Source organism: Neodiprion pinetum, chromosome 2 (assembly GCF_021155775.2).
Source record: "Neodiprion pinetum isolate iyNeoPine1 chromosome 2, iyNeoPine1.2, whole genome shotgun sequence".
Lineage (NCBI taxonomy): Eukaryota > Metazoa > Arthropoda > Insecta > Hymenoptera > Diprionidae > Neodiprion > Neodiprion pinetum.
In genome coordinates this window covers 30,560,855-30,583,214 of record NC_060233.1, presented here as the reverse complement: position 1 = coordinate 30,583,214, position 22,360 = coordinate 30,560,855, and the positions used below count along the sequence as shown (strand labels likewise).

General features: G+C 40.9%; 1 protein-coding gene and 1 long non-coding RNA gene across 2 annotated transcripts in view; one reads left to right on the top strand and one right to left on the bottom strand.

Annotated features, from left to right (window-relative positions):
• Window positions 1-22,360, top strand: part of LOC124211919 (defective proboscis extension response 14) — a 201,211-nt gene that overhangs the window by 59,177 nt on the left and 119,674 nt on the right. The window contains exons 2-4 of the mRNA XM_046611454.2: window positions 384-533; window positions 5,910-5,983; window positions 6,230-6,376. Of these exons, the coding sequence (XP_046467410.1) occupies window positions 449-533; window positions 5,910-5,983; window positions 6,230-6,376 (306 nt within the window). The 5' untranslated portion in view covers window positions 384-448. The remainder of the gene's footprint in view (window positions 1-383; window positions 534-5,909; window positions 5,984-6,229; window positions 6,377-22,360) is intronic.
• LOC124211921 (uncharacterized) overlaps window positions 1-22,360 on the bottom strand; it is a 122,926-nt gene that overhangs the window by 2,729 nt on the left and 97,837 nt on the right. The window lies entirely within an intron of this gene.

Below are 22,360 nucleotides of genomic sequence, written 5' to 3'. Positions count from 1 at the left end.
AATTGAATTTCGAAATGCGCTACTCGGTTTCACCCTCCCTACGTTCCTTTGAAGTGGCGGGAAAATGGTCAGCAACAAACGCGGGGCTGACGCCTGTTGCGGGGTTTCATACCCGTGTGTTATGGACGCTAACCCGATGCAGGACAATCCTGGCTTAACCTGCGCCCCGTGAAAGTTATACGCTTCGGTGTATCAAACTGATTGCAAAGTGCCCGTAAGCCATCACCGTGGGTATAATGAATTTCATGTTATACCACGTATCGGGATGTGGTGGTTCGAAAGAAGGGCGGAGAATCTGTTCATTTTTTCCTTCGCAATTTCCACTCTATGATTGGTATCGTAAAAGCATCGATCTCACGATTCGGTATCAATTCTGTTTTCAGTTAACAACGGCGATAAATAAGGGGCGGAATATTTGAAGATCGAAAAAATGAGCTGAGCGGCGGACATGACTATGAGAAGAAGTCCGAAGGCCTTGGGGGCCGCCATATTGGTTCTTCTGTTCCGTTCGCTGAATGCAGCATCGCTCCCCGGTGAGTATATTCTTCGCTATCGCGCATTTTACACACCGCGAGGATTAATCTTTATCAGTGTTTAAACACGCGGAGTTTCACGGCTGTTTTATTATTCTTGAAGCGTTAATTCCCGTCGTTCGGCAAATCATCCCCCGATAATGGTGCACAGAATGGGATGGATACGACGACGTGTATTCAACCACCCATGAGTGTGCATAATTATAAGCATAATACATTATGAACGAGCGAATGGAACTGATTTCAAAGATAATAAATAGAGCAACCTTCATTCGGTCGAACAACTTCCCTGACTGCGGACTGTAGCTCGTTCAAGCTCGTTCAAGCTCGTTCAAGCGGGATAAAAAATGTGCAGAATATCAGTTCTCAGCTCGAACGAAATATCTTTCTACTCGATATGACGCCACCTAGATATATACCAACTAGCTAGAGCCGGTCCCGGATCCTGGCGCCCCGTAAATGGGCATTGAAAATAAAGTGTTATGTATTTATTTGAATCGGCTTTTCCCGTATATCCTTATTCTTACTCCGATATACATATTTATTCTTTTTTCCGTCTCACGGTTATCCGGATTTTCCTCATTTTTTCACTCGACCGATACAAGTTTTCATGCTTGAAATTCGTCGTATTCGACGGTAGATTCAATTTTCCTTAAATCGTGGATAAAGTTAGATTAGGGAGCTTGATTGGCTAAAAATCGATATAATTATAAATTTTATCACGAGATGGACGGACATTTGGTATTTTTAAAATCGTTACGTTCGCTAGCTACGAAGAGAAGTGAACTTCTCTATTCACCGACATTTCGCTCTCCTATTTTTTCGTCAACTTTTTGTCGTTTAGTAAAAAAAACTTGACTCTTCTTTTTACCAACCGTTTGGTTGTCCGTAGTTTTTCCACAGCAAAATTTTTACTTCACAATTGGTTCCGAATTTCTTTAATTCCTGTTGACCGAGAGCCACAATCTCATAATTTCCCACTTCAAAGATATCGAATTTACAATTTTCCTTCTACTGTATTCACATTTTTCAGTTTCCCAGACTTTCCTGGTTTCGCCAATATGACATAACCGCAAATCTTGAGAATTTCTCCCACTTTGGAATAGCAAAATTTTCTCTATTTTTCGGTTCAACGATAATCGGGCTGTTTCAGTCATTCCACGTTGCAGAAATCCACACTTCGTCCCGATGTATCTGAATGCCGGGATAATTCTCGCGGTCAACTTTTCTCTTTTTCACATCACGACCGCTGCGGTACATAATTTCCGGGTATTTCCGAATACGAAAGTACGGTCATAATTCACTTTGATTAATTCCCCTTTTGTATTCAAGAATTATACATATATAGTTAAGTTAGACATATATACGTAGACGTGCCACAGGTACCAAGTTATTATCAGACGTTGAGAAACTGGGAGAAACTAATCAGAATGATGACAATGCGACGACGACGAGCGGTGATAATTCGGGAGGGTGATCTTCTCGGCATGCAGCGAAGGTGCAGACGTCGTCTAATAATTTTCCAATTAGGCAATCGATTGGCAATAAATTCCCGGTTTCCTATAATCAATAAATTAATTATAAAAGGGCCGCTGGCATGACCGCGAGGGGATAAAATGTGCAGGAATCGTCGATTCGCCCGCGATGGAAATTGATGGGCCCCGTTATTCGGTGATTAAAAAAAGGATTCAAGCACTTCCGCCATCCGACAATCGCGTGCAGTGCTTAGGTATAATATTACACAGCGGTAGCAGAGCGATTGAATCGTTACGCTTGGTATAGCATAACAATATAGCGTCCTATCAATCCGTCATCGACAAGAGAAGCTTTTGCTTGTTCGTTTAATTATATATGAATATTTTCCTACGCCTACGGTGGGACTGAATCAGCCGGAGATTAAACCGTACCGAGCCCTCTAATTTTCTCCAAAATCCCTCAGATTTTGATCACAGGTATTTTCGTTCTACGGATTATTCGACTATGTAAGGAGAGCCCGTGATTTATTATGATTATAAACATCAGGTGCCAGAAGTAAATGCGGGTTATGCGTACCCACGTATAACATGCAAAATTCCTTCGAGGAAAGCCTTCTTGGATTATTTATCCTCGCTTATCACGAATATGCATCCTTAGCTGTACGCGTGTATACCATAATATCAGCTAGGCTACGACGCTGTAAGGGTATTCTCACGCAAAAGCTTTCGCGGCACGGATCAACTCCTAGATATATTTCAGACGTTTCGTATTCGCAGGAGATTTGGTAAAACAGGGTTATTCGTTTTTTATCGCTTATCAGATAAATGACAAGAAATGTAATGCTGATGAATCGATAAGCGTATCTTGGGACTCTTAATCGAAAGTTTAATATTCGTGCGTGTGAGAGTTATTTTAGTCGACGAATGAAAGTCAAATATATTTATTTAAAGATGTAAAATTGGTGAAAAAAAAAGAAAAAAAAAAACTATCGCCTTGAAAATTTATTCTAATATGCGGTTGTATTTTCTTTCTCTTTTCTCAAGATAAATGATCGAAGTCAATGCTGAAACTTTTTGAAGAAAGTAAACCGATATCAACGAATTTCTAGAGAACGCGTAGATTTCAAAGTTGGTGAACTTTTTAACTCCCTTCAAAACTACGACAGGTACAAAAGAAAGACAAATCAAAGACAATACAGTGCTGGTTCAAAAAGCCTCCGAATCATTTTTTATTCCTTTACATCTTTCGTTAACAACACTCAATTTTGCAAGATCTAAAGTTAAAAACTTCTTTCCCAACAATTAGGAATGCACCTCCGCGCGCGGTAACTGAATGGAAAAGGGGTAAACGGACATTGAATTTATACCTTTCTATCCATCCTCGGATTTCCACCGCGTGGTTATCGATTGAGGTTAAGACGTATTGCACATACAAAGCTGGACGTGATACGTACAACGAGTGACTGTTAGCGAGACGACTGATCGTGAGCCGGGGTGGAAGTTACGTAGGTATTGGAAAATGAGACGACGCCAACCTTTCGAAAATTCAAGTCGTCTATCGTCGACGGAGCCGAGAATGCAGCCCCGGGCAAAGGTGGGGGTGAAATTGTCGTCGATCGCGAGCAAGCTCAGCTTTTACTTTTGCATCCACCCCCGGATGTAGCGGAGCACTAAATTCGCCCTTATATTCGCTGAGCGCGGCTGCAGTGGCAAGTCGATCGCTCCAACTCCTGTCCAAATTGGCCAGCTAGAACTCCAAAGCCGTTGACGGACAATTATTGTACCGCAACGTCCGGAATTTATAAGGGGCTGCTTGTAGGCTTCGACTGAATTTTCGTCGCCAACCGAATTCGGAAGATTGTCATCTCGTTTTGCGCTGCGATATTGCAATCGTAACGTCGATCGCAATAATGATAGACGACGAGGAAGTAATGTGTACGGATATTTGAGGGTTTTGGAATGAAAAAATTTAACATTTAGCTCTCACTTGCCACCATGAAAATTCCATTTTTGTAGTATTTCGCGAGGAGGATTTTTTTATTGCCGCTAGAAAAGTTATTTTGAGTCTTGAAAAGATTTGCCATGGAATATGAGGTTTATTGGTTATGGAGAAGAGTCACAAAATGCAATTGTATAAAATGACATTGTGCCGAATGATGTCAAATTGAAAATCGTTCAAGCGATCAAAGATAGAGAAGATTCGGAAAAAGTCTCAAAGCGAATTCGAATTCAAGAGAAAGATTGGGTGTCAAGCTTGCAAAAGACGCGAATGATTTTATTACAAAAAAATCGTTTCTCCGCGTCCAGCTATTCGACTTAAAGTTCGATTTACTTGACGTACGTGAATGTAAAAAGAGGAGGTTGAAATCGAATTTCTCAGAGAATGATAAAATGTTTTTTATACTATTACTACGACTATTACTACTACGACTATTCTCGATAACCAATCAACCTCAAATTCCACGGAGACTCTTTGCAAGATCCAAAATCACTTTTCTAGCGGCAATAAAAAAAAAAATGCTATCGTCAAAATGGCACAGAAATGGAGTTTTGACGATTTTTGTCATAAAATGCGATTTCGGCAGCCATTCCCCATAAGCAACAGACTTTATCTTTTAAGGGGCTTATTTTCCTGTTCAAAACAAGCTTTTTAAGCTGCAACTGCGAGCAGGATCAAAATTTTTTTGATTCTGAAGCACTCTAATAGATATATAATGTATATTGGTTATTTCATCGATTTGTTTTTATTCTCTCACTCTCAATCCTTTATGGAATTACATCAATTGTATTCGGACAATTCAACCAGTTATAGAAGCGCATCATCGAGATATGAATATACCCCGGATTTTAAACCTCTGAGTATATGTAATTGTTCACGACGAGCAAATTAATTCGTTCCTTCATTCAATTTTTGTCTTCAAGTTCCTAGCACTAAAAAATATGATCCATTGCGTGTAGTATTTTTTACGCGAAAAAGTTAGATCTTTCAAAATATGAGATTCATTTTAGGGTAGACGTCCAGTAAAATCATTTAAAAAAAGACAAATTATTTTTTCACACTCTACACGAAAAAAAAGAAAATGAAATTATTTGGACGAGTCCCGTCGCAATGAAGTACGGAATTTTCCCGTAAAAACTCTGAATTTTTCGAGTGTGATGTGAAAGACTTAACATTTTCTTTGGCTAACAATACGAAAATCAAATTATCACCAACGTTAGTCAGTTTCTTCCTAGTTCTCTGTCAGTTCAGACGACTGAATTACTTTATTTTCAAGAAAATGAGAAAAAAAAGAAAAAAGACAAACGAGAGAAACGAAATTTCAAACTCGCGCCGATATATGCTTCAGTTCTTTCAAATGTCTTTACGATTTTCTCTCGTGCAAAGTTACGTGTCAGTTCAACTTCGCTTAACTTTTCGAAAGAATTTTAAGGAAACATTTTAAACTCGCTATGGTGTCGCAAAAGATAAATAGATATAGGAAAAAGTTCCGCTTCTCCGCATCGGTTACGATCACGTTTATCCTTTTTTTTTTTTTTTTTTATCTTTCTCACGGTTTGTTCTAAACTTACCGTTACTTCGCAAAATCCAAGTTTTTTTGAGTTTAGAATTTCGTTGCAGCATAATCAAATGAAGTTTTCAAATTTCCGTTACCTTGGGTTACTGATAGAAGATTGAAGATTTTTAAAAAGTGGCTATTCGGACCAATTTATCAAAGCCACTGATCGATGTCTCGTCATTTTTAATACTCACGAACGTAAACGTTACTTTCGCACACCCTCTGCATGCAACCCATTAAAACCAACAGCCTTCTAATTTCCTTCACTTCGCAGTATACATGTAACGCATTAGCAAGAGAACACGAAACAGCTAATTAACACAATCTGTTTGCGTAATTTTCAGTCGTGAAACCGTATCCGAGGCTGGAGGACTTACCGAAAAACCTCTGGCACGAGTTGAGCTCTCCTTTCACCGAGGTGGGTTATTATTGCAGTATCACCGTACAGTAGAACTTCGTACTTTCCAATTAACCGAAGTTGTCCTCAACTCGTTTAACAAGTTTCAAAGCAGACATTTTCCAGAGACCAAAGGTCCGTGTTGACGCAGTTACAGGGTCCGACTGTGGCGTAAAGTCGTTGAATTTTCAAACAGTACATTACAATCGATATCCCATCGGTAAGCAAAAAAAAATTTTTCAAACGCACCATCCGTTTCCTACGCAGGTCTACGAAGAGGAAAGTCTCGCGACTGAAATCGGCGCGACTCCCGAGCCTCGTCCTTTCTTCGAGGACGCGGACAGCAACATCACAGCACAGCTGGGAACGCACGTTCACATGCATTGCCGAGTACACGATCTCCGGGACGGAACGGTGAGCTTTTGTACAAATTTACGAAAAATTGATTATCATATAGGATGCAGAGGTAGATATTTTTCTCCCTCGAGTAACCACTGACCATAAATTTTGACAGCTTAGAGAAATTCGTGGTGAACGTTTACCGTTTGAACATGAAAAACTTTACTTCGGATAACCGATCCATTGTCCACTTTTCATAAAAAATAGCGCAAGTGACTTTCGAAAACGCCCCGTTTCCCTGTCCAACTGTGAAAATCGCCGAAAAACAATTTTCAATAGGAAATGTCATCTATTTAACAGACATTGAAAAGAATTGGAAAAAAACGTATCTTTGTTCTGTACATAACTTAGTAAAAAAGTGAAACGCAAAAAAATCCCCGTATTTGAGCCAGATTGGCATGTCGTCTGGAGGGAAGAGTGCCTTGAAAAGTCGAAATCGGACTATCGGTGTACGTTCGATTGAAATATTAACCTAACACGTACTGTCTCTGAATTAATTATGTAAAATGTGATTAGTGATTTTCAAAAACCTCGAGAATTTAAACTGCTGGAGAAAAAAAATTGACATTTGCAATCTACGGTTATCAGTGTCGGAAATTTTTTTCCCTTAACCCAGACTCCCGATAACTTCCCGTTTCGAGGGTTGAAGAAACAAATCCATGAACACGACCCGGAAAATTCAGGGACGCCGTCCCTGTGGAATAATTTAGTTAGGCGTTGAATACAAAGCTATAGAAGCGGAAAATTATCGGGAGTCCGTTGTCCGATGGTCGTATAACGACGTGAGGTTGCAACGACAACGGAAATCAATCCGACGTGAATCGCACATCCGGTGGTTGGCAAGCTCGCTCGTTGGGAAAACAACGCCTGCTGGCGCATCCGAAACCATCGCGTAGGTAACTCCAACGTAATTCCTCGAGTTCCCCTTTTCCGGCTGATCCCCTTCTTCCCGTGTCCTCCTCTTACTTCGCCTCGAGTAAATCCCGGCACTTGAATAACAGCCAGCTCCGGGAGCACAACAGCCGAAATGCCGGGGCACGAAACTCAGCCGCATTAAACCAGCGCGGATTCTCGACGGGGTTAATTTTCAAAGATTTCTCAATGGCAACGTCAAGTAGCGGCTGGCTTTTCCAGGATCAAAAGTTTCGGATATTTGCCAGCTTCCGCTCTGATAGTCGCGAGACGAAGCGGTATAACATTCTTCGACACGGACACGCCTTAGCGTTTCAACATCTCGAGATCCTGGTGATTCAAGATTTGTAGAAAGTTTAGGCTTTGAATTGGGTTTGAAAGTCTACGAATATTAGCGGATGTCTCAAACGGTTCCGAACGATTGTAAGAAAGCTCGCAAGCTGTATTTTTCGAAAATCGTTGAGAAGGAGATTACCCACGAAACTCACCGAGGTATTAAAGCGACATTAAGATCAAACGATCTTAAAGGATCTCGAGGGATTACCGGCGAGTTTCGGACAAGCTTTAAACGACATCAAAAGATACTCGATGTTCCGAAAAAGAATCCAACAGAGAACATAAAAATTAAGAATCCTGCGAAACTTTGGTTTTCGTTCTTGGAAGAATCATGCCGGGAATTGTAAGAGATAGAATATATCCATACAATCTCTCGCGATATCAGGGGTGGCTTTGACCAATTTCTATGAGACTATCTTTATAACATGAGGCAACAATGGTTCTCGGAAAAAGTGTATAACCATGGATTCCCCCTGAATTAATAGCCAGTCGCTATTCAACGAGCGCATTCACGTGTAATCGCGTCTTTCAACGCTTGCGACATGTGTATAAATTTTTTTCAACATATTCGTTGAAAAATAACTCTATCAATTATTTAGACATTGTTCCAATTCAGTCATCGATCGAACAATTTACCACCAAATTCAACGAGTGACGACAATTTTCTCATCGTTATATCAATCGTCGATCAACGCAACCGAGACGGACCGATTCGCAATTGTAACTCTATGAAAGCGAGGACGTAGATTTTTCCATTTCACACGACAACACGTCATCGCACTCGTTAGACCTTCTCCCTCGGCATCCCTCCCCATCCCTCAGGATAGAGGCAGATGTTCGCAATACGCACCCCCCGCGCCACTGAAGTCGGTCGAAGGTTCGCGGAGCGAATACAAATACGGCGTTTATTTCCGAGTGTCCTTTTTTCGGCCTCACTTTCTCCTTCTTCTTCTTCTTTTTTCAATTTCCGTGACTTAGAACATACACGTCGTCCCACCGTCGGCGGGCTGCAGGTTCGTTTGAATACGAATGGCAATTTATTCGCTCGGTTGACTGCGGGTCGCGACGCAGGGTTCGTGGAGGCGGCGGGGATCATCGGGGATAACCAATAACCGATAACCCATAACCCATAACCCGGGGATGTCGGGCCGGCATGGAAGTCGGCAAATACTAAGCATACGCGTGCAGGCCTGGGGTCAGTTTAACGGAAGGCAAGGATCTCGACTTTTGGCGGGGGTGAGAAAAAAGCGGGACTCGTTTGCACTCGGCCGAATCTCGGAATAAACGAGCGCGCGATTCGAAACTAACCGGGACTTGATCGGGATTTCGGTGAAACGAACCAGACGTTTTTAGCGCTGCCGTTTCTTCCTCCACCTTCGACACTCTCTTCCCGACTCACCCCCAAAGAAAATTCCTGAAATTTCTGAGGAATATTTCGGTCCTAATTTCGCAGCTTCATCGCTTCATCACTTTATCACAAAAGAAGGAGGCAGTGCATGTTCTCTCTTCTCCTCTTCTCTCCTCTCGCCTATCCCGGTTTTCGGCGAAGCCAGCCAGACTTGGCCGAGCGCCTTCACGCACGTGAGAGTCAGAGATAACCCCGCGTGTCCCCTCCTCGACCTTCAGCCACCCGCCGCAACGCCCACACGTTGAACTTCGACCTCAAACAGACCTCGTTCCGGTTATCTCGCCGTCGAGTATTATATGCGCTTCCGCCCCTCCCCACCCACCGCCTTATGGTGTTTTCGCCTAATTGGATTTACCCACCCTTTCTATCTCCCACGGCCTACGAATAAGATGTACGACCGACTTTCATCCCCCTTTGACTTTACATGTCAACCGGTCTGCCTTTCCCCCCTTTTCAAGCGTGCCTTGTCTTTCGAAATAGCGAATTTCACCCTTGAACCGCACTTTGGGCTCGAGGAGAGAGAGAGAAAAGTTAATGAGAAAAATTCTTATCGTACAAATGAAGTGAAACGGATGAGCTTACTTTCGTTGTTTATATGAAAATTCCAAACATGTTTGCAATCAGCCTTTTTCCCCTGACAAAGTAGTGAAAAATCGTCACGACGTGAATTCACAACTTGTTTTCTTCGTTGCCGTATAATATTTTGCATGCACTCGTACTTTTTTTTTTTCGCCTTTCATTTGACGGGATTCAAAATCGCAACGATCACTGTCAGAGTATAAAATTTCACCAGTCTGGTGCCGATATATTCATAGCAGCGTAAAAAAAAAAAAAACGCGTTCAATCTTTGAAAAGGACATCATACGTGGATTTTGAAATGTCCTACACTTGTAGAATTTATAATTCGTTGAAACGCGACGAACTTTTGTTAAAATATTTTACACGCGTAAAATACGTCGCCAATTTCTTATATAAACTTGGTTATGCTCGAGGATTGGTGTTCTAAAATCCAATCATTGCCGAGTAATCGCTTCTCCCCAGTTTTTATCACAGATATTCATATCTCCGACTAATATCAGGGAAAGGGAAAAGAAGCTTATGGCAGTAAAATTTCATGGCTCTCTGAATAAATGAAAGTACCGAGTAATTTTAGATTCAAAAGAAATTCACGCCCCTCGTTTGTCTACGTATACACATTTTGTTGGAAAATCGGAGCTTGAGATATATTTTCGCAGAGTTGTTTACCTACCTCTGTATAATTCACCCGTTAAATCTACAAATATTCCTATTAATCGATAATATCAACTTCGAATCAATTCATGGAAATTTCATTCTCACGGTCGATTGGCTACCTGGCTGCGTAAAATAGGCGAACTAGACCGAGATAAAACGACGGTTTGAAATTCCAGAAATTCTTAATCAGAATATTCATGCATCGTGATGTATAAAACCGGATGAATTCATTAACGTCATCGATATTTGATAGGCGTTTGTAGAGGGCTGGCGCTTTGTCAGCTATATTATATTTACCATTTCATTTTCCTCAATCGAAATTGAAAACCCATTATTCCCTACATTACATGCAGAAATTCATGCCGCGCGCAACGAGCTCGCATCGCTTCATATCGAATCGAGGAACAAAAATGAATCGGGTATGGTTGTCGAAATAGTTTTTCACACTTTTTTCCCTTCAACGAAGAAAGTTCAAATTTTAATTACATCCTTACCCCCCTAGGGTGGTCCTTATTTGGGGTACTGATGAATTTCGACAAGTGCGCCCCCTAGACACGTTCGAAATAAATGAAAAAAAAATGTGTGCGAAAACGGAGCGCTGTAGTCCAATTAGAAGACGTGCCTCTAAGCTCGTTTTGTTTTTCATTTGAATAACATGGAATTTTTAGACTACTTCAATCATTATGTTTTAAAAAATTCTTTTTTCACATAAATCTGTTGTTCATGGGTACAACTACGCGTATATTTTTCCACAAGTCGTTATCACAACCTTTACGCCCCCCCATCCCCCTGATATTATACACGACGGCAAATTGATCAACGTGAGAATACCTCTTTTTAGCCGCTTGGTGCTTGGCAGTATTTCACCAATTAAAAGGCAGTCTTATCTACGTCATAAGTTTGTAAAAAAAAATAATTGTACATGTGGGAAAAAATATGTATTTCAATTAGTGTATTTCAAAACACATCGTTTATACTTCATACTTTTTTAAAAAGTAATAATTCAAATTAAAATGTTTTGATCGCCGTCTGTTTTTTTGGATCGGAAAAGATTTTACGATATTCCGAGATCCATGAACAACAGATTTATGTGAAAAAAGAATTTTTTGCGTTCATGGGGACAACTCAAAAACATAATGACTGAAGTAGTCTGAAAATCCCATGTTATTCAAATGAAAAACAAAACGAGCTTATAGGCACGTCTTCTAATTGGATTACAGCGCTCCGTTTTCGCACACATTTTTTTAAATTTATTTCAAACGTGTCTCAGGGGCGCACTTGTCGGAATTCGTCAACACCCCAAATAAGGACCACCCTATTACCCCCCCCCCCTCCCGCGATAGGGCGACGCCTTGACGACGGACGGTAAGGCGTTTCTCAACGTGTACGATTGCAGTAAAAGGGAAGGACTAAGAAGAAGGTTGAAATTGGGGAACGGAACCGAGTGAATAATACACAGACATTAAAATACGGTTGAAAAATTGGCGCGCGGGGTCCAAGAAGGAAACGCTGGGAAGGGTGTGAGGCGAATTAAAAACGAGAGGCAGATATAGATTAGGGCGGCAATGTCGTTAATCAAGAGACAAGAAGTGAAAGTTGGGGGAACAAAAGGGTCCGTCTCGAGTCAATTTCAGGGGTCCAGACACTCGCAGACACCGAGTCGGATAATAACCCAGCATCCAGCAGGCTCTCGGTACCTACCGGCTACGCTACCATAATTTAGTATTCACACTCCTTTCGGGCGGAGAGGCTTTCCGTGTTCGTAATAGCAGTAAGTCGTCGTCTTCGTCCTCGTCCTTGTCCTCGACGTTTCCCCGCCCCCGAATTATCAGATAATGCGAAGCGCCCCTTTATCGCCCTGCCCACTTAACGAGATTGAGCTTTCGCCGGGCCCCCGCGAATCGCGGGAAGATCGCGAAGCTCCGCGATCCGTCCCTCAATTTCTGCTCTCCGTGCAGCCGCTGCAAGAATCCAGTTTCCGAGGGAATCGTGAGAGAAAAAAAAGAAGGGAAAAACCAACCAAGGGAGATAGAAACCCGGGTGAAAACAACCCTTCGCCAAATTCCGGACGCGAACTCTAACCCCCAGAAATCGAGGGTGGAAATCTCGCGATTTTTCGCCACCCTCGTCGCAGCCTGCATCTCTTAATTGCTTCTTCTTTGTACGGCGATCATTCGCTATTCTACACGTAGAACGCTTCTCGGCGCCATGTTCTGCATCTCTTTCTTAATCTTGTCAACGTCACGACGCATCGTACAATTTTCAAAATTATCCACTACATTCTCTCGTGGAATTACATGAGAATACAACTTTGATCAAATTTCAGTCTAAAATCAAGCAAAGTCTTATCAGAATTTATACCGTAAATCGCAGCGAGGTACGGCCATTGTGAATTTCATTCACGGATCGGTAAAGTATTTAAAGAGATTAAAATTTCGATGGACGAATACGGAATTCTACGAGGGTTTCCACAAACGATGCATCTCCTCTATCGGTCGAATTTTTTCCACGTGGAAGAAGATCTGCTAGACCGAGAGAAGTTTCCGTTATTACGATCGTCCGAGTTGACGATAGCTGAAGAGATTGGCGCTCGTTCCTGAGTCGATTATCTAATCGTTGACACGTGTGGATGATTTTCGTAAAAATTCGATCACAGTAGGTTATGACGACAGTTTCAGGAAGAGAAAAGAAGCACTTGGGAGATGATTGTAGTTTCCCGTTGGAGAGACGGCAAAAAAATATAAAAAACAACAAAAAAAAAAAGTCCGACTGTTGTGGAAAGCGAGTCTCCGGGGGATCTTAATTCGTTTAGTGAAAGTGTATTCAATTCCCCGAATGTGTCTTGCCTTTGACGAGGCTAATCCGGGGCGGGAATTCCGAGCGGTGGGTGTATCTTTGATTAACCCCAACGTGGAGCATTGATTCGTCGTCGAATGGCATCGCAACCGTTCGATCGAATACGGTTACTCAACGTCTGTTTCAACTTTGTCGTAACGTCATCAATATTCATTAATAGAACCGCCCTGCAAGTCGGCGACTGATTGAAACCAGAGTGACTAGATCCACTTCCGTTTGGAGCCATTCGATTTAGCCAGTCCGTAGTTGCTCGATTGAATTGATCAATTAATCGAAAGATGAAGGATCTCTTGGAGCTTTTCCGAGTCTTCCTATATTTTCACTCCCCTCCATCCCATCCATCCATCCACCCACGAAAGCTCTGCGTAGATTTTCCTGGACGCGTCGTTGATCGATGTACGATATAACACCGCGCGTACACTGTCGAGGATCAGGATATTAATATATGTGATGGATATTAGCCGGGATTAACCGAGCCGTGGTTTTGGCAAAATCTCAACCTCGATATCGCATGAAAATTTCCACCACCGGCACATAAAACGTCAAGATTGTTGAAAACAGCTCGAGAGAACTCGGGTTGAAACATCGTTCGATTCTCGATTGCAGCCGTTAGAGTTTCGGAATCTTCACCGTGACTCGCAGCTTCAATTCAGTGAAATACGGTTCGATCCGCGGTCAGGAATGTCCTTTTTTCGAAAGCCACAGGGGCGGTACAGATCGGCATTATCAGGGTGAACGGGGCGGGGGCGTATTGTCGCATATCTTTGGAATACGTGGCGGAACGCGGGTAGGGTGGTGGTTAAGACGAGACGACGTCTTCTTCGAGGGACCGTTTAGGGCGAGGCTCTTTACCGGGCGTCCGGGTCTGAGTTCACGGTTTTTGCTAGGGCGACGAGGCGGCGGAAGGCTGGACGTAGAAAGTAAGCGTATGAAGGTTAAAGGCTCAAGGTGGAAGGTGGAAGGTGGAAGGTGGATGACGGAGGGTTGCGACGAGGATTGGAATGCGGGAGCGAGAGAGACGGAGAGGGTCAGGCACGGCTGGTTTTACGGGAGAGTGAAACTTTGCTTCTGTGCTCGAATTTATCCCGCGGCAAACAAAGGGCCCGAATCCTCTTTGCAGGACAAGCTTCGCCTCGTCGACCCCTCCGACTTACCACCGTGACTAGATACCTGTCCGTGTCTGCCTTATATCGAGCCCTCTCTCTCTTTCCCAAAACGCACATTACCAGTTACGCTCTTCCCCCTTTAGCTCACATCCATTCTCTTATAGTGCTCTACCCTTCTTCCAAATTCGCTTCCACGTCGCTGCAATTTCCAAATGGTACTCTTTTTCTTACAGACGTATCGCGTATCACGTGGCGGAAGGCTAGCCGACGCTTCGTTCCGATTGGAAATTCGTCGAGACAATTGTCGTCAAAGTTCGTGAAACGTTTGATTTTCTTTTCTTGCACGTAAAGTACTTCGTAAAAAATAATTTCGTTACAGGTATTCTAATTCGTATTCGCAATACGGAAGGTAGAAGAGTGTCGAGACGTTTGAATAACTACTACCAACCATTAATGTTTATTCGAGTAAGACAAAAATTGATTCTTCGTCAGGAAATTTGAAATTACAAACTATTAAAAGTTCAAGGTTCAAACTGATTATAAAAAATGCTCTTGTTGCGCATGACCTGCAGAAGTATGAAATAGTTTTAATACGGAGAGCAAGTAAATGCTTCTCCGCTTCGTTCGAAGGTAAAAATAAAACTCGCCTCTCTGAGGAATTCGAATTATCGTAGATTCAATATTCAAAGTTCACCGCAAAAGTGCAAGTTTTTGATTTGAGTGACAATAAGAGCGAGTAGTGTTGCCAACTTAATTTCGGAAGAAATAAAATCAGATGTACTTGAGACAGCGTCTTTTCCAGTCGGACTTTAGAATAGCACGTTACGTCTTTGACTTTACGTGATCGGTTGGATCTTCTCCTGGAGAAATTCTTGAGCGAAAGCAGACAGGAGCGTCCAGAAATTTCCACTGAATCACTCCCAAAGCTTGATAAGAGAATTGATCGCACTTCAGGACGTCAATCGGTTTCAAATTTCCAGTCTACAAAGTCTTAAGGACTCCTGTTAAACTGTCCAAAGTTCCGAGAGTGCGACTCGGCCGCAGAATTCCCGGCGACTCGCGGAGTCCTCGTCGATTATATATATCCTCTTGATTTCAAAGTTGGTGATAATTTCTCGTCCCCCGTTTTCCACCGTAGATTTGATTAATTGAATGGCGGAGCTATTCGAGACGTGCCAATTGAATTCGACGACACGAATTCCTCCGTCGGTTTTGCGTTTAGCAATTCTCTCCTGTCCAGTTTTGGAAATTCTTCCGTGAATATTCTCGGGATACATTTGCGGGAATGGTGTTAAGATTTCAAAAATACCATTTTCGAAGGAAGTTCGTCTCGAAGAGGAGCGAATATCGTTTCAACGCAACCCATCGTCGTAAATCCATCAAAATCTCTATATCAGCGTGAGAAGATTTATCGTCGTCACTGAAGCAGGCCCTATCAGAATTTATCGTTACAGCGAGATGTTTACACTCTTCAAGACCATTCGCGATTGTATTGATTGAGAATTTAATGCGAACATAATCTATCTTACGTATATCAGCGATGTTTGATTCGGAACAAACCTGTGTACCTACAAGAGGAACATAAAGGAGATGATCGACATCGGTCAAAATACCAATACCTCGACCAATACTGTTAATAGACGCACTGACATTCAAAACCTCGGTCCAGTTCACGTGTCAAATGACAGTCTTAAATCTCCGATATTTTTGCGATAAATCCCAATCTATTTCTACTCACTTCCTTCCAAAATGGCGTTATAACAACATCCGAGACACGAAGATCGTCAAACAATCGTAGATATTAATTTTAACTCATCTGTCTTTATCTATTTTCAAAATCATTCCCAAATATTGTATTTCATGCTCCGATAATAATTAGTGATACATAATTGTCCTAATATTCTTATATTTAAAAGTCACAATGTTACGTTTTTATTACACATAACATCAAATATGAAGACCATCCGGCTTGGATTCGTAATTTAAGGAATATCAAACATAATCTATAAATTTAAGTCAACCACATACGTTGCGACAAATCTGGTGAACAAACAGATATGTTCTACTAAAAAGCGAATGTCTGGTTGAGCATTTCGTTAATTTTGTTTGTAACCTGAAGATGGTCGGCAGGGTCTGGTCGAAACGTCGTTTACGTAGCATGAAATATATTTGACCATCGATCGACGAATCTTTCGTCATTCATTATAACTGGGAAGACAGATGAAGAGTAAGATATACTCGGCAATAAAGATATCGGAGGCTAATTACGAAAGGTAAATCATTGCGGGCGGTTATGAGGCTTACAATGGAGAAGAACTTCTCAATTCGGACTCTATTTGAAACTGTTATTTATGAAAGACGAATGAATGCACGTTGCGTTATGCTCGCTCCTATGTAACGTGAATTTAACGCTCAACGGAGTAAGTGAACAATTACTTTTGTTCGCGAATCAATGCAGGGAATTTCATTTAGCCAAGCTCCGAGGCGGGTGTATAGGCAGCGTTATAGTAGGCGCCCACCTCGCATCAGAGAGAGAGAGAGAAATAGAGAGAGGGAGAGGGAGAGAGAGAGAGAGAGAAAGAGGGAGTAAGTCGATAAATATCATCGAAATTCAATCGCGAAACGGAGGAACGAGGCGCGGAGAAGAGCGCGAGGCGTTCCATCATCAGCTATCTGATATAACGGCGTCGTTTTCCTTTATCTCTGCTGTTAATTGCCAATCCCGTAGAAATCATACCCGCGATTTCGACTCTCGTTGTATTTTTGTTATGCTCTATACATGTATAGGTTTACTATAAAAAGAGAGACGTATTCATTCTTATCGCCGTATAATTGATTCCATTTACGTCCGACCGTTCATACACAATCACTGAAGTTCATCGTTTGTATGTATTATATCATAAACGAATAATGGATTGATCGAGAACAAAGAGAAAAAAAACAAAAAAAAAAAAAACAAAAAAAGAAAGAGAAAGAAAACGGTAACCGAAAAACAAAACAAGAAATGAGACGGAGAGAAAAGAGATTCTTGCATAATGAAAGGGGGGAAAAAATGACGAAAAAATACGGAATTTACAAGCAAACAAAGCGAAGCATCGCACGAAAGCAAATAAAGGAAGAACAAAATGAAGAAAAAACAATAAAAAAAAAAACAACCCAACGAGAAAATGAAAAAAAAGGTTGGGCAGAAATAAATGTAACGCGGGACACAACCTGGTGTTTCGGATGCTCCCGGATTTCACCCACGGCGTGATTTACTTTTACGGTAAAATTATACCGTAGCGCAGTTCGTTCCGGATTGGTCGCGATATTATGATATTCCGCGGTCACGCGCACGCGAGAAACCGCGATGCGAAATTTTTTTCGCCACACCGCCGCCGCACCACCGGCTCGCCTACCTTATCGTCGAGCGGGGTAATTTGGCCTTGCCTCCTCTGACATCAACGGCCGCGTTACGCGTTGTAATGATACCGAGGCTCTAATTCGTCCCGTCTTGTACTCTGGCGTGATAAAAAATTTGTCACATCCCGATGAAATCTCTCTTCTGCTTCCCGGAAGAATGGGAATGAAATGAAAAGAGGGAAAATTAAAAGAGCGAGGGGCTCGATGCTCGCGAATACTACACCGGGAGGGAGAATTGAAAAATACATCTTGCCTCTCGGCGCTGCCGACCCTCCTTGTCCGGAAGTCTGGATGTAAAGTGATTGATTTTGATTTCACCCTCCTCCCTCTCCTTTCTGTCCTTACATCCCTCTCTGTCTTTTTCTCTCTTCTTCTGTCAATATTTTCTCCTTTCTTTACTCCTGCTCAATGTACAAGACTAACAGAAAAACCTCTTTTCCTGATGACGTCGACTAGCTGCCGTGTGTATTTCTTCTTTGTGTGTAATTATTGTCTTCGGGTTCTTTTTCCTTCTCATTTCTCCTCGGGTCCCTTTTTCATGATTCGTTTTTCCCGAAAACGTGTTTTTTTTTTTTTATCTTCTAATCGCACGTTATGGATATACCAAAGAATTTTTTCTCTCATTTTATTAAAACGCTTTTTAATATTTTCACACTCATTTTTCACCAAAGGTTTCCTAAAACTTCTTCTATAAAATTATATCGCCGAGAGTTTAACTCACATTTTTTAATAATGATAAAAATCTTCTTCGAACTGTACATAATTCATCAATTTCAATTTCAATGTTAGTGATAATACTGACTAAATGCAAAGTTATGCATCACGACCGAAAACCAAAGTTCTTGGTTAAAAGAAAGAAGAAGAAAAAAAGAAATGGCAATTATAAGAGATCCTCCGCAAGTAAGAGATTTTATTTGAAGCTCTGTCTACTAATTGCTGTATACATTTAAGATTTTTATACCCTTTTTCAAGCTGAAAATAAAATGTATATATAAAGAAGAATAATGAACAAAATAATGCAGAGCAAGCTGTAACCCAATTAGTCCTACAGGTTCTGTTCGATCGAATAAAAATTGGCAGGCCACAAATTGCGCTTCTTTGAAGAGCGAGTCGATTCAAAGGAAACGCAGAAAAAAATTTTTCAAAGACTGGGCCCCTTATTCATAGCTTTCCTCCATGGCGCCGTAGAAATTTTGTGAAAATTCGGTCGATTCAATTTCCAGTCGAGAGACGAGCTCATTATTATGTATAAATGCATTATGTGTATACAGAAGGAATGACCGAAAGTTCGGCAGGAGCGAATTCTTTCGGCGAGGACCGTCGCTGCAGTGAGACTATAACAGAGAGTGAGATACCTTGAAAGTTTAAATTTCGTTGGCGGGATTTGAAAGAGCGCGAAAAAGTGTTCGGAATATTTTCCATTTGAATCCAACCGCGAAGAGAATCGACTTAGCGAGTGGAACGGGTGGTTCGAGCTTCAGTCTGAGCATACAAATGGAGCAGCTTTCGGATTCGGTCTCTTTATCCGCCCAAGGGTCGAACCAGAAACAGCCATACAAATACCAGAGACTGACTTTACGTGTGAATATTTTATTTATAAGCCGAGAAGAAGAGCCGGTCGCACCTCGAGAATTGATTTTTACTTCTCATCACCTTTGGTGACGTAAGAAAAGTATTGATTTCAACGGATATTTACGTTTTCGAACCTCTAAAATCCGAAAAACAGAAAAGACAGAAACTTCCGCGATGATCTCGGAAACTTACAGGATTTTCACGATCAAATAATGGGTATGAAAACTTGCCATTCTACTCTTTCTAAAGAAACGATTACGAATCTCTCAGTGTATATATATTTAGTTTCCAAAAAAATCAATAAATGTTTTGTTTTACCAGAAAAATGATTTTCTAATTTTTCTTTAAAAACTTTTTCATTTGGCTGCCAAAGTCCTGTCAGTTTCAGATTTTACTCTCGACCGTCTTCGAAATATTATCAGATTCAGCGTCGTCAGTCTTTCTTTCGAATGAATTTGATGCAAGGTAGGTATAATTCCGCTTAACACTGATAATATCGCGACTGTAAAATTGCTTTGTAGGTACTTGTTGAAAAAAATTTCGAATTTTTTCGAATTTTCATGTCGGTTTCTCGAATATATTATTCGATAACATATTGCTCTGAAGCTGTGTTCAGTTCGAATTACCATTAATCAATACAGCTCGTTCTAAAACAATTTTCCATAAAAAAAGTTTAACTTATCGTTTCGTTCAACTTCAAAAGCATATCGTTACAATACAATGTTTGCTGATCGCCATACCTCACTTTGATCGTAAATGAAAAACCTATTTTGGTGAATTTCTGCACACGGTTGAATTCGAACAGAGAAATAGATCAACAAATACCGGTTACGTAGTAGACGGCAAGTCGTGATAAAACATGGAATAGATGGGAGTTCAATTTCTGCAAAAATTTCCACGAATTTGATATCGCTCTGGTATTCCAAATTGAATACAAAACTTTCGTAATTGACAAAGGGATGATTTCATCTTGTTTGCGGCGTCATAAAAACCGTCAGAGATTATGATCCTAGGCAAATCGTCCGCTCATGAATGGCTGGTCACCAAAAGCTGGCAAGAGCCAGAGTTAGAATTAGGCGTAGAATAATGGACCGTCGGCCTAACTGCAGCTACAGAATGGCGGTTAAACCATGAGGGTGAATTTGTAATGATAAATTTCGGCCATTGCTTGCCGATAACGTCGGTACCTGTGCGATACACCGGATCGAATTGCATTCGAGGTGAACGTATGCGATCAGGTGAGATTCGCGGAAAATTTAGAACCAAATCGATGTATGCACGAGGATTACACTGGAAGACACCCGGATCTGCCGATTATGGGAAATCCTCTTTAACGGATAATAAATTAACGGCAATGTAGAATCGGAACGTTTCAAATATATACTGCCGTGCACTTATTGCCAACATGTTTGTCGATCCGGTCAGGAAACAGCGGCGTCGATTCGCGGATACAGCGTCAATTACAGCCTTGTTTAAAACGCGGCTCTCTCTCTCTTTAATCACTTTTATGTGGATGCCTCTATAGACCAGTATTATTTTTACTCTGATATTATTTGTTCAAAATTGGAATCCCCATCTGCCGGCGTACCGTTTCCAATCAAAATATTTTTCATTCAATTTGACCTCCGGCTGTGATCGAATACACGGTGCAAGCTTATTTAATTTCCTCGTATAAACTGGTGAAAAAAAAAAAAAAAAGAAATAAACTGCAGGATATCAATCAAAATTTTCATGATGAACAAATACCAACATTTAATTTCTAGGTTTGAAACAGAAATTTTTTATCTCTCATCGATTCAGAGTGAAATTTTACTCTTGAATTTCGTCATTCTCTTCTTGTTTCGTTCTACTTGTCGTCAACTTTTGAACCAGATATTTCCGACGATCAGTAGCACAGAATTTAAATTCTTCCTCCTCGGTAAATCCTCAGCGATTTTCAATATTTAAAAACACTTTTCTCACGGTCCTTAATGTGCCATATTATGCATGTGAAATTGAATAATTAGAACCTGCAGGAGGAGGCCGCGGATATAAATACGCGCGACTGTCCGAGGCTATCGATTTGCGATAGAAAACGTGGTTTACATATGAAATTTCCGGCTTACGAGGCGAAATTTAACCAGCAGAGACGGTTCGGCTCGAATGAGCGAGGGTGAGACTAGAAAGGGTAGCTAAACGAGAACCCGAACAAGTTTGTTTATGTAAATTTCATTAAAATTTCACACGGGCGCAAACCCGCATACTCATTGCTTTCTCTGCCTGAATAATTGCCTCATTATATCACGTATTACGTCGGTACATGCTCAACTTTAGCGGTTGCAGAGTATCAAACCTGCATTCGTGCAGAGGGTTGAAATAAAATTCGTTCGCTATAAACTTCACGATTTTCAAAGCGCGGATTTTTCATCCGTACACCTAACAACGAAATAAAAAAATTATCTGTCAATCAGGTAAAAGGTAAGAAGAATCCCACATAATATATGAACACTGATAAAAAGTTTTTTTCACACCTAATTCGAATGAAGATATCTTGATTTCGGTTAGCAGTAGGAAGTAAAATTCAGTATAATTATTAATTTCATTTGCACTAATGTTTTTACTCGATTCAAATAGGTTTTTTCGTCATAACGTTTTTCTCCTCATCTGATACCAGATTTCTTTTATTTTGTTTTCTTTTCTGGACTTTCTCCAGAATTCTTTTATTCTCATTTTATCCAATTATTTTCGCTACATTCACACGAATGTCACGTTTTTATTCCGTTCTGAATTTCCGATCACTTTTTTCGTCATAGTTTTATTGATATTTTTCCGTTCCTATATTCAAGAAAAATTGTCACCTTAAAATTCCATCAATCATCGCCAGGCTCTAAATTTTGTGAACTGCAACGTCAATTTTTACCGAGTTTTAATTTTACCGACAAATATTTGCAGTCCTCTCTGAATTCATACGAAAGGTTGAAAAAAGAAAAGTCCAAATTTTCCCCCAACACGAGTGAAATTTAACTCGAGAAACTTCAAAGAGTACTCTAATTTTGAAAACATCATCTAAACTTGCCATAAAAAAACAAATCTCACTCCCTTGTACGAGTGTCTTAAGTTTTGATTCGAAAAACTGTACAAATCAAGTTTAATTTTTCCTTTCCTAATTAACATCTGATTTCTCTGTCTTCTTTT